Genomic DNA, 12,834 nt, shown 5'->3' with positions numbered 1-12,834 from the left:
GGGTCTGCCCGAACGCGGCTCGGATCTGTGCCCAGCCAGCCGCACGGGGATTACCTTGGAGATGATCCCTTTGCCAGGAGGTGCGAAAGCTTGGCTCGAATTTTGCCGTTTTAAGTGTTGCCCTGTAAGAATACGTGAATCATGTTTTAATGACAGGCTCGACCGTTCGGGTGCGTGTGTGTGCACAGGCGTTTGCTGTATGGCCGTCGGATGGAAGGCGCTGCACGAACGCGGGTGATCACCCCGTGTGGCATTCCGTCGGGAGAGCGAACCGGCTTTGCTTTAAGTACGGGGCACTTTCTACTTGGTGTTCTGATAGGTGGTACCTAGATAGCTGAAGGCTGAAATTTCAAGAGTATTGAATCGAATTTTGTTTAAGTTTATACCTTTCTGTTTGTCTCGCTAAAAAAAAACCTCATAGCTAATATTTAAGTTAACTTACAAGAGGCTTTTATGCTTCATTTGAAACTATTACTTTTTATTTTAGCAGAGGTCAGAGTTCTAGCATATTTTATTGTCTGCAGAATCAACAGACTTACAGTTCTATGGACTTAATTAGGCAGTGGAATTTACGACCTCAGATAAGATTTTTTTTTAATACGAAACTCCGATATGCCCAGCGGTCTAAGCGTAAACCTTTCCGTTTAGCCATCATCTTTGGAAATTACTGTTGCATACCATGTCCTGATAGGCCAATAAAAATGTCATTTTCTCACTGTTGCAGAAGTAGACTGTGCAGCTGTAGACATGGCTGTGTAATTCCGTTGTCCATTTTGGTTTGTCGTGCAAAACATGAGTAGCTGGAACTGAAGGCAGGCGGGTGTTTTCCGTGTACCTGGTGGCACGTGTGTGCTCTCCTATGGCGTTTGCTTGGAACTTGTTTTGTGCCTTTTCATTAGGATGAATGGGTGGCGCTTGGAATGGAACGGTAGGTAGGGATGGAGCAATCCTTGCTTTGGTGCTTAAAGTTTTTGTGACCGTGGAAGGAGAAAGCTGTTCCAAGTGAGCTCTTCTGCTGGTGTAGGCCTCCTGTAACCTAGCTATACCTTCCAGTTCTGTACATGTGCCTTTGCCATTGCAATTCTTTATGCAAATGATATAACAGATTAATGAAATGCAGGGTTAAAGGAGGGGACAGTTGCTTCTGTGTCTGATGCAGAAAAGAATGAAGCTTGTGGTTTACTTGCATCATAAGTTCCCTTTCTATATTCTTCCTGGAGCTGAGAACCATGCATTTGCACAACAGCAAAGCTTTTTATTGTATCATTGCAGCATGGTATCTTGCAGCCTGGCACACAAATAAGTGCTCTTCTAGGCAAGATCAAAAAATGGTCAGTGGTCATAACTTCTTTTTAAGCCCTTTTTCCTGCTTATTACTTCCCTAATGAATTCATTTGTGTATTTATCAGTAAGTACATCTAATAATTGGCAACCGTATCACACCGGCTCCATCTGTTGTCTGTTGCCAAGCTCTCTTTCTGACTTAGATAGTAAGCTGCTTTTCATATGGCCCTGTCACTTTTTTTTAAGTTGAACACATTTCTGGTAGTGGCTAAGCCACCCCTTTTTATATGATTGTCCCGTTGGTTGCATTGGAGAACTGTTAATAGCTCTTGCAGCCGGGAGGGGAGTAATTTCAGCTGACTCTGCTTTTGAAGGCTGACTTTGCACACTCCAGATCTGTGGCTCACAAACTGAGTTACATGTTTTCCCTTGGTACCCCGGGTGCTTCAGATTGAGATGTAAATACCAGCAGGCTCCAATGGCTTCAATACCTTAGTGACAGCAGATTTGGGAAGCCCTCCTCTTGCTTCAAAAATTCATAAATTAGTCAAGACTGTGTTACTGTTCCGTTTGTGCAGCCGTACCCGAAGTAAACATGGTACTGGCTGTTTCACAGCGACATGAAACCATTAACACGGATGAGTGTTTCAGCTGTGTTTTAAGGGTAGATTACAGAACGTGTTTAAATATTTGTGGAGATGATACTTTTAACTGGAACATACAAATATTGACCGTCTCGTGTGGTGGTGTGTACACGTAAGATTGTGCCCAGGAGAAGTCCGTCAGGTATGAGATTTAGCCTGCTTACTTTATCTTCATCCCTCGTTCAAGCATTCTTCTCTTGTCTTTGCTGGGCTGGATTATCTCACTGGCTGCACTGAAGCAACAGAAAGTTGCTTCCTGTCTCCTGTGACACCCCTCTTCCCCCCAGTGCTAATAGAGCTGTCAGCCCTCAGTCATAAACCTGTTGGAGAGGCTGAGGGTGGGGGATATTCATGATTATTGAGATGTTACAATGCCTGTTGGTATTCTAAGGCTTCGATTCCCTTTGTTTTTCTCAAGAGCTAAGCGAATGTCAGCCTGCTGACACCTGGAAGGCATGAGCTGCTTCTCAGTGTCTTTACTGAGCTCTGTTTTGTTAGGCAAACATAATATATTAAAATTATCCATTGGAAGCAGCAGCTGTGCATCGTACGTGGTCTGCTGGAGTGGTTATTTAACTCCAGCGATGCTCTCTAACTAGGCTGGAGTCGGTCTGCACTGTGGCTTGGAGGGGCTGAAACCAAGCTGGGAGACAAACGGATTTTTGCAAGGTCCTTCCGTGCAGGTTTAGTTTTGTATTCTAACTGGACCCTAGAAACTGTTGGCAATTACACTGTGGGCATAAGAATCCAGTAGTTTCCTATTTGTTTGTGGGTTTTTAAACACTCTCCCCCCCTTATGTTTGCATTCTAAATAGGTGCCAGAATTTATGCTTAGGCCTGATGCAAATATTTTCAAACTTCCAACCTTGGCCCTGAATCCTGAGCTCTGCAGTCAGTTAATGGCTAGTGCCTCTTACTGGTTTCAAACTTGGCTACAGTCACCAAATAAATGAACTGCTTGTTTCAGTTTAGCCTCTTGTGGAGGTTTGTTTGCATTATAAAACCACTGTGCAGCTCAGCAGACTTCCAGTTTCTGGAGTGTTGAGGTAGGGCGGATGCAGGTCTCTTTGGAGGAATGTCAGCCCTACTTGTGGGAAGCTTATGCTGTGACAGTACTGTCTAGAGCTAGGAATTATCCCCTGCAGCGGAGATGGAATTCAAGCAAAATGTTACCTGGAAAATGTTGGGATTTTCATGTTCGAGTGCAGCGTTGTAACTGAGACTATAAACTGGACCCTAAGACTTCACCCGTAAACGCAGTCGAAAAGACTTCAGATTCAGGATGAGCTGGGCCAAACTGGTGCTTGTAGCTACGTCGTCTGTAAATATTTGATGTTCTCTTTTGCCCAAAGACTGGAAGCTAAGTGATGGACAAACCAGGTTAACTTTCCTCTGTTGGGAAAGTGGATGGCAGCAGTTGAGAACAAAATGCCTGGTTCTCTTAACCTGTTTAATTTGACTTGGTTTCATTCCCAAACTTCTTTTATCCTTCCTTCTCTCTAGTCTAATGACCTCAAAGTCGATTCAGTCTGTGGAAGATTTTGTTCTTTACATTCCTTTGAAGCTTTTCTGAAATTTGCACATTACTACATTGAATTATTTTTTCCTTCACCCCCTGGAGTTGTTATTTTGTTGAGTCACACGTGCCAGCATAATTCCTTCATGTTTTTGTAGTGCTGGGTTTTGAAGCTACATCACACTATGAGTTTAAACAGTTAAATCTTGGCAAATGACTTATGTCAAAGCTTTGGCATCTTGTTCTTCAGAAAACCTTTTCAAATTAATAACATGCATCCACCAGATTTATTGCTTTCCAGGCTGAGTGCCTAGCGACAGTCTTCTGTGTCTAAAAATGGTTGTTGTTGTTGTTAAGGCCATCCTTTAGGAAATTGTGAGTTTGACATTTGAGTGCAAATATGCACGTAGTTATAAAGATGCTGGGGACAGAAAGAAATGAAGTGTTTTTGGAAGCATCTTGTTTGACACCCGGAAGCATTAAAAGGATGCTGCTGACGTTGAGAAGCCTTGCCCGTTCCTGTGTCTGGAGTATAAAATGTTAAGTACTGGCTCATGTACGTCACCTGTTAGTGTTACGTTGATGTGTGGGGTATAACTTGATGTGCTGTTGTGGGGTTTCCATCTTTAAATATTTGCAGGCGTAGGCATCGGTTTTGAAAGCCAAACCTCCAACTAAGCAAATACAAACGTTATCAGCATTTATTTATAGTAATTTCTATAGTTTAAAAAAAATGCATTCATGTAGTGGAGAAACGGATCTTAATAGAATATTAACGTGGTTATTCTTTTTTCTTCAGAGCTTTTTTTTAAACCAAGAAATTAAATTGTGGTAGGGCATGAAACATTCTGAAATTGTGCTTTTCAGTAACATAATAAATGGATGAGTAGGACAGGTATGCATTTTGAGAGATGTACTTCTAAAACATTTTTGTATTAGCAGAGTAGGGTATGATTTTTTTTTTCTCTTTTTCTCTGCTGTAAGGATGTCAGAAGAAGTGGTCTGAAAGCTGAGAATTTATTGGGAAATGTTTTTTAGAGTATATAGTGTAGTTTTTTTAAACTGTCTGAGTGCAGCTGATGAGTTTTTAAGATCAACTTGAATATGAAAAAAATACCCAACAACCTTTTGGTTGGTTGCAGGATTTGCAGTGTAGTCTTGGTTTCTGTTCAGTGCACTTTAATTAACCATACAAGGTAGTAAATTAAAGTACCTCAGACTGACTTGACAGTCAATTAAACCTTGGTTGATTTCATTGAGGATGTGATCATTAGTGTAATTGGCCAAAATGACAGGAGGCCCACTTGGAATTGTGCCCACTTGAAATTTTCCTCTAATTCTGTGTATGCAATCCTGGGCAGAAATCTAGACAAATGGAGCTCTATCCTAATAATTTCCAAGGATTTTGTGTAGCTGTCTGGAAATAAGACAAATTCTAGCAGGCAAAAATGAAGGAACGGGTTACTTGGGAATCCAGATGGCAAAACCTTTTGGGGTTTATGTGTGCGAAGTACTTTGAATCTCTTCTTTCATTGTGGGATTTGTGTAGAGTTTTGCAAAGTTCACCATGTGATTTCAATCAAAAGGATGTGTATGAGAGGGTGATTTTTTTTTTTTAAATGGATTGAGAGGCTGTGTAGAGAGCTGATCTTTTGTTAATGATATTTGGATACTTAAGACAGAGTCTTTTCCTCCTGTTAAAGATTGCTTATCTAACTTGGCATCTTCCTCTAGCTGAGACAGTAGCAATCTTCTCTATATTTTGTTTTTGCATATATCTTGCTTTGCCTGAGAACTTAAACTTGCCGTCCTGGTTTTCAAATGGCTTTAGTTTGCCAGGCTGCAGTGTGGATGTGTTATTTCACTGGAATTAGCAAGGGTGCCTGCAAGCTCCAGGGTCCACTTCATGTGGTGTTACTGTGATCCTGGAGTGTCAGACTGTGCGTTCCTGGGGCAGAAGCTTGCTCCCTTCCTTGGGAAGTCTCTAGTGCATGTGGGTACTACTCTGATGCAAATAACTTCTAACAAGTTTCTTCTACATCAGTTTTTTTTGGTCAGTCCCCAAAGATACATCCATCTTCTGTTCCAGAAAATGTATTGTTAACACCGGGGTTTCCTTTCTATCCTTCTACCACACAGGGTTTGTTCTTTATCCCCTTGAAAAGTTAGTTTGTCCCTCTGAGATCAAGAGGAATTATTTAAGTGTGCTTTGGAAATTCCTGGGCATCTTCTCTACGGCTGGGGAGGTTCTCCGGGCTATTTTTCTCAGCTGGGGAGATACAATGGGCCTTATCTTCCCGTGGTGTTTCTGTACCACTTCCAGACCCTCAAGGCTCATGGGGCAAGCGTATGAGGTCAGAAATTGGATCCTGATCTTCTGTATGGCAGTTGGCCACACCGTATCGTTACACTATGTAGTACTATCAGCTGAAAAGAGCAGTAAGCTCTCACATGTGGGAGCCTGTTCATACAGAATTTTATAGACACTGTGATGTGAGGTTTGATAGAGAAGAAATTTTCTGAATCAGGCCCTGGTAAGACACCCTCATAGGCCCCTCTCCCCAGCTCCCATTTAGAGAGGTGTTAAGATGTTTGAAATAACACCATATTTTTCAAGGGTGCTTATTTTTGTTCTTTTTTTGAGAGGACATCCTCAAATTAGTTCCACACAGTTCAGCAGAGCTGGCTTCTGAAGGCAGGGGAGGCCTATGTGTTTTTCTGATGTGTTGGCACAGAGCATCTCTGAAAGATACCCTGCATGCAAAACACGGGTATAGCAGCGCTGTGCGATAGTCAGAGGACAGCTGGTGTGCCTCTGTTTGTGAGAAGCTCTTCAAATTTAGTGTATTGTTCAGGTTCTGTACATCTGTGTAAGCAGAAGTATAATTACCCAGCCTGTGCCTGGCTTTGTGATTGTTTTGTCCACCATTTTTTTTTTTTTTAATTTCATTGTTTTCTTCCCCTCCCTCTTGTTTTTCATTCACTCTTGGGGCGGGGGAAGAGAGAAATCTATCGTCTTTTGACTGCTCACTTTGTTCAGGTTTTGTAGGGCTCACCAAATTGCTGTAAATGAACGGTTAAGTATGGAAAAGGTTAATAACCTCCTGAGTCTAAGGTTTAATGAAAAAAACCAAAAGTAGGCCACCTGTCAGGTTTGCCAGTCCAAGCTAAATTTGATGGGCTCCAGAGTCATCCTGATTACTTCATCATCCTCTTAAAAAGAAAAAAAAAATTTACTTACTGTTGGTATTTTTTTTCCTTTTTTTCCCTCCCCTCTCTTCTCCTACTTGGCAAATGTAGCTTATTTCCTGTGTTTTCAGTTGAACTGAAATTAATATAGCTTTAAAAAATGTGTTTGCGGAGAGAACTGTTCTGGCAGTTTCTTATACGTGTACTTTGTTTTTATAGCAGGACTGTTGATGTCTCTAAGTTTGGGGGCTAGATCTTCAGTCGATATAAACTTGTGTTCGTACTAGTTGAGGAATTGGTCTTGGAACACTCACAGGTGGAAGCTTTAAAAACAAAGGTTTTGGTTCCTCAGCTACAGTTATTGACAGCTAATAGTTTTCCTTGTGTCAGCTGAAAGTTGACCTGTGTTTTACCATTAGGGGTCATTTGTTCAGTCCCTAATCTCACATGGTTTCTTGCAATAGCAGTAGCTTGGTCACTGGCTGCTAATGGAGTAGAATGTTACGTTTTGTGGGTTTCCTCTTGCTTGGCCGATTGCGTTAGCAACCAGAACTTCAGTAAAAAAGAAAGGGGGTGGGGAGGGAGTGAAAGTTGTTACCAGTTAAATTTTGAGTGCCAAACCTGTTCATCTTGTAACAGCCAGAGCATGGGGTGTTGCCATGAATAGAAAGGAAGAGTTCTTTAGGTTGGCTGTCTTTTTACTGATGACGGTGTGTGGTTCGTTGTGGAGTTTCCTTTATTTTTTTTCTCCTTTTTGGTGCCTCTACTTGGATATATTCTGCTTCTTTTTATTATTACCTTAAACTGGTGTGAGCAGTGTTGGAGTCCTGTCAAACTTACTAGGTACATTTATGATAATGGTAATCTCAATTTCTTATATTTTAGGCTCCAACAAGAGTAGAGAAGACAGCAGATTACTTAAGATGTGAGAAGTCCTCCCTTAGCAAAACAAAACCTTGTTTCCAAAATGGACCGAAGTAAGCGGAATTCAATAGCAGGATTTCCACCACGCTTGGAGCGTGCTGAAGACTTTGATGGTGGCACTGGAGGAGAAGGGACTGCATCCCAGATAGGAAGAGTTTGTACTTCTTCATACAGAGCCCTCATAAGTGCCTTTTCCAGACTTACTCGTCTTGATGACTTCACACGTGAGAAAATCGGCTCTGGCTTCTTCTCTGAGGTGTTCAAGGTGTGTGTTTATTCCTCTCCATGTTGATTGCTTCATGTTTGTTAGGGAGAAAAATGTATGAGAGGATCAGCAGAAAGACTTTTCACTGAAGTCAACTGTTTGTTCTTGTATTTACTTTACTCACGATGAGTGAGTGATGAAGAACTGGCAAATGTCAAATATTTCCTCTGTCAGTCTTCTGGCTGCTTTTTATCGCTTGTAAATTTATTTGGGGAGTTGCAGAATCTATTTGTGAGAAACAGTAAAAGCTAAAAAAAAAATCGGTTCATCTTTTGGTCTCTGCCATGTATTTTTGCATTCATGTAGTGTATTAAACACTACTGGCTGTTGGTTTTCTTGTACCTAAGTGTGTGTGTCTAGTTTGGCTAGATTGTTAGTTTTATGGGATTGTACTGATTTCTTTGGTAGTCTTTACCTCCCAACACGAGATGCATGTGTTTTTGGCTAGATTGTTAGTTTTATGGGGTCGTACTAATTCCTTTGGTAGTCTTTACCTCCCAGCATGAGGTGCATGTATTAATTGCAGAATCTATTTGTGAGAAACAGTAAAAGCTAAAAAAAAAATCGGTTCATCTTTTGGTCTCTGCCATGTATTTTTGCATTCATGTAGTGTATTAAACACTACTGGCTGTTGGTTTTCTTGTACCTAAGTGTGTGTGTCTAATTTGGCTAGATTGTTAGTTTTATGGGATTGTACTGATTTCTTTGGTAGTCTTTACCTCCCAACACGAGATGCATGTGTTGAGATCCACATGGTTGCTGAATTTGAACCCACATGATTTATTGCACTGAACGTAGAATACAATTAGCTGCTCTTCTCAGTTTCCTTTGGTGCTTGTTATTCCATGCCTCTACTCAGAGATGGGTTTGAAGTAAATAGTCTGAATGAGAAAATCTGATATTGTCAGTGACTTGCTGCTCTGAATCTGGGAAGTGGATGAGATCTTTGTAAAGCAGTTTGAAACCATACAGGCAACCCCAGTTTTACAGTGCTGGTGGTATTTCTGCTGTTCTGACTGTTCTTGGAAGGTTTATTGTAGAGGAATAGGGCATTGAGTTGACTTTCAGGCATTGCAAAAATAATTTGTTTCCTTGGTCTAGTTTCTGACTTTAAACAAAGTCACCCTCCAAATTATTTCCATTTCAGTGAAATGCCAAAAAACTTTATCTCACAATATATTATGTCCATTCCGTGACATTTCGTGTGGTCTTTTTTTAAAAGAAGCTAAACACCCCCCCTTCTTATCCAGCTTTATGTCTGTGAATGGAACAGATGTGTGAATTAAAAATGAAAATAATTTTTATGTTGCTTTAATACCTAAAGGCATTCAGATCTCCATGTATAGCTCTCCTGTTGTGTAAAGGCAGCTTGCTCCACAGGGGTTTTTCTGTTTAGCTAGATATAGGTAATTTAAAATAAGGTTTTAATTCTTTCAAATGGGCAGACATGAATTTGATTGGGGTTTGTAGGAGACTTGGTACAGGTCAGCTCTTCATAAAGCCAGCTTGTATGCCAGTTGAAAGCAAGGGTATGTTTTGGGGTTTTTTGTTGGTTTGTTTTTTCTTATTTTCATGTTTGGAAAACTTTCTGTAATGTGTTTTGTAGCAACTCTATTGAGACATTTCTTAACGTGAAATGAACTGATTTTTAAAGTTTTGTGTGCCACTGGAACTCATCTTTACAGATTTGATGACAAAACTGATGTGGAGAATGTAAAGGTAGACTTGGGCCATCTCTAAATAACAGGAATAACAGACCTTGGTTTGTTTGTGTGAATTTCAGAAATCATGTTGTGGAGTAGTTTTGTCTTAGGTTTATCTCAGTGTTGCTGATTAGACATTGTGTCTCTTCCTATGCTGTAAATTCAGGATTTATTCCTCTTAAGCACTGGAAAATGCAAGAATTAAGGCTGTGAATTTATCCTGTAGTGGTACTGCCAATCATTTTTATGTTGGGACTTCAAAATGTTTTGTAGTCAAGTAGCTACAGACTTACCAGGTGAAGTAAGTGTAATATTCTGCCATATGTTGGTGAGGAAAATCATGGAGAAGCACCCTGAGGCAAGGTGCTTGCATGTCCAGCAGAAGGGTACAGTATTAGTGAGCGTTAGGAAACAAAAGTAGGTGGGGGGAGAAAAAGTGGCTGAAAGCAAAGGTACATTTCCAGCATCCATAATAATGGATGTGTTAAGAGTTTCTTATTTTATAGGGCAGTTGATTTAGTCGGGTAGTGGCATACAAAGGTGAACATCTGTTTGAGGGCTTGTGTTGATTGAGACAAATCCCTGATAGCCAATTTACCTTCCCGTGCATAATTAAGTGCTAACACTTAAAAACCTTTCCCTGCCATTCCCCTTTCAGTAAGCTAAGCTGGACATCACACGGTGTCAGTGTGCACTCAGTGGCATTACTCAAGGGAGGATGGTAGGAGAGTATCCAGTGTCTGTTTTCCCTGAAACAACCACTGACCTCCTGCAGGGAGACAATGAGTGATAAAGCCTTTTCTTTCACATCAGATTCCAACAAGGTCTTGCTTCAGTTTTGGCACAGAGGGGTGAGAATGCATTACGACTTTATCTCAGATGCAGTTCCATACTCATTAGAGCAGGTTTCTGTTCTGCTAGTTTATCAGCCTGACCACCTCTGCCATTAATCCTACTGCGCACGATCAGATTTCATGCAAGAACCTTGATGTGCTTCCAGGAAGGAGAGCCTCGTGGCTTGACACAGTTAAAGTTCAGTCTGATCTGCAGGCTCCCAGGTAAGTGACTGAACTCAAGAAAAATCCAGGGTAGTTCTAGACTTGCTGCACGAGGAACTTGAAAAGAGCAATGAAACCTTTCCTTTAAATTGGCAAAGGTGTCTCAAAAAACCCCATGTCACCAGAGCCCTTTCAATTACATATTTGTCTATAGTTTTGGGTATCATACATTGGGTTCACTCAAGTGATTTAGCAAAGAACATTTGGACTGTTTTGAGGTTGGTGTTTCTGAATTGCTATGGAACTGACAGTAGTTTTTGGTGATTTCTCCTCTTCCACCCTTTTCTGTGGAAGCTCCTTTTAAAATATAGTCTGTCACAGTGGATAGAAGTTGCCTTCTCTTAACTTGGAAATAGGATTATGTTACATCTTAGATATATATTAGTGGTCATATGTGCGGTGAATGATCTTTTAGCTGTTCTAGTGCCCCTTTGTTCATACATAAAATAAACTTGATGGTTTATTCAGCATAAAGTATTAAACTAGCATTTTGATTCTGTTAGCTACCACTATCACAAATTAAATTCACATTCACCTGAATACCTTAGTATTATACCTTATTGTAGAAACTAGTTTAGAAAAACTGAACTGTCAAACCATTAGTAGTGTAGTTTGAAGCAGTGGACTGACTAGTGCCTGCTCTAATTTTCAATGGCAAGTGCAGAACACTGAGGTTTGCTTTTAAGATTGAGCTAGATGAAGACTGTTTTATGTAAATGAACAGTTCCCAGCGATGATCCCAAACCTTTAAATTCCTAGCTGGGAAGACCAGTAAGGGCTGGTGGAGCTGTGAGTAATTGTGGGGGAGATAAGCATCATACTGAAACTAAACACCGTATTAGGAAATGGATACTATTAATTATAAAATGTGTGTGTTGGAGGAGCAGTCAGACTAAAATCCAGGATCTTTTTCTATTTAAACATACCTTCAGGTTCAAAGCCAATACTAAATATTTAAGTTGCTAGAAAACTGCTGAAGCTAGTGCAGCCTTCCAAAGATTCTCTGGGACAGGCAGAGATCAAATCTGATGACTGAAGTCAACAAGGCCATAATCTTGACCACCTCGAACTGTGCTTTTAACCTTGTAGGAGTAGAGATTTACTATTTGAAATTAGTCATCGGAGAAAAAAAATCCATCTTCTGAAATACTCTAAGCAATATTCATGTGAGCAGTCAGTTAATGAAATAAGTGTTTAATGGTGGATGAGCAAAGACGAGCCTATGAATAGAGGGTGTGTAAGACATAATACAACATAAACTGCCTTTTAGAGCCAGAATACTAAGTGGGTGAGTATGGGTGCCCTCAAAGAAAAATAGAGATGGAAATCAGCTCTCCCATTTAGGCATAGTTACTGACACTCCAAGCACTAAGCACTCAGTTTACGATCCCCCATAACTTGGGATCCTTTCTGCAGAACTTATGGCTACACAATTTTCCCATTTACCATTTTTGCACTTGTGCAGCATACTTACTAACCCCTACTTAGTCAAATGCATGCTTTTTCTCCCTTGTTTTGCCCCCCTTCAAGCATTTAATTTTTTCAAGATCACTTCGAATTCTCATTCTTTCAGGGGAGACCTTATCCATCTCTACAACTACCTGAAAAGAGGTTGTGGTGAAGTGGGTGTCAGTCTCTCAAGTGACAACTGATAAGATGAGAAGAAACGGCCGAAGTTGCACCAGGGGAAGTTTAGATAGGATATTAAGAAAATTCTTCACCGAAAGGGTTGTTAGTCATTGTAACAGGCTGCCCAGGGAAGTGGTTGAGTCGCCGTCCTTGGAGGGATTTAACAGGCATGTAGACTTGGGGACATGATTTAGTGGTGGACTTGGCAGTGTTAGGTTTAAGGTTGGACTTGATGATCACAGAATGGTTTGGGTTAAAAGGGATGTTAAAGACTGTGTAGTTCCAACCTCCCTGCCATGGGCAGGGACACCTTCCACTAGATCAGCAGGTCTAGATCTTAAAGGCCTTTTTCAGCCTAAATGATTCTGTTGTGTGATTCTCGTGCTGTCCCAGACGTGCTCAGCCCTCCTTCACTCCCTGGCTTGATTTCAGGCAGATTCCTCCAGAGTCCTGCTTGATAATCTTACCAGTTTTTCTGTGAACCACTAGCTACTCTTTTGACTGTGGTTTTACATTGCTACTTTATAGTAGTTCTTTCTAGACGGCATTTGTCTAGCTTACCTGTGAAGATGTTTTGTTAGATGCATCAAAGCCATATGAAAACAGATACAGCGAATCTTAG

The 12,834-nt window shown here is 40.8% G+C and overlaps 1 protein-coding gene across 1 annotated transcript in view; it reads left to right on the top strand.

Moving 5' to 3' along the window:
- Nucleotides 1-7,600: 7,600 nt before the first annotated feature.
- The window catches only part of TESK2 (testis-specific kinase 2), a 72,639-nt gene continuing 67,405 nt past the window's right edge, over nt 7,601-12,834 (top strand). The window contains exon 1 of the mRNA XM_010155216.1: nt 7,601-7,822. Within this exon, the coding sequence (XP_010153518.1) occupies nt 7,601-7,822 (222 nt within the window). The remainder of the gene's footprint in view (nt 7,823-12,834) is intronic.

Source organism: Eurypyga helias, unplaced genomic scaffold (assembly GCF_000690775.1).
Source record: "Eurypyga helias isolate BGI_N326 unplaced genomic scaffold, ASM69077v1 scaffold5807, whole genome shotgun sequence".
NCBI classification, from domain to species: domain Eukaryota; kingdom Metazoa; phylum Chordata; class Aves; order Eurypygiformes; family Eurypygidae; genus Eurypyga; species Eurypyga helias.
This window is presented reverse-complemented; position numbering and strand designations above follow the sequence as displayed.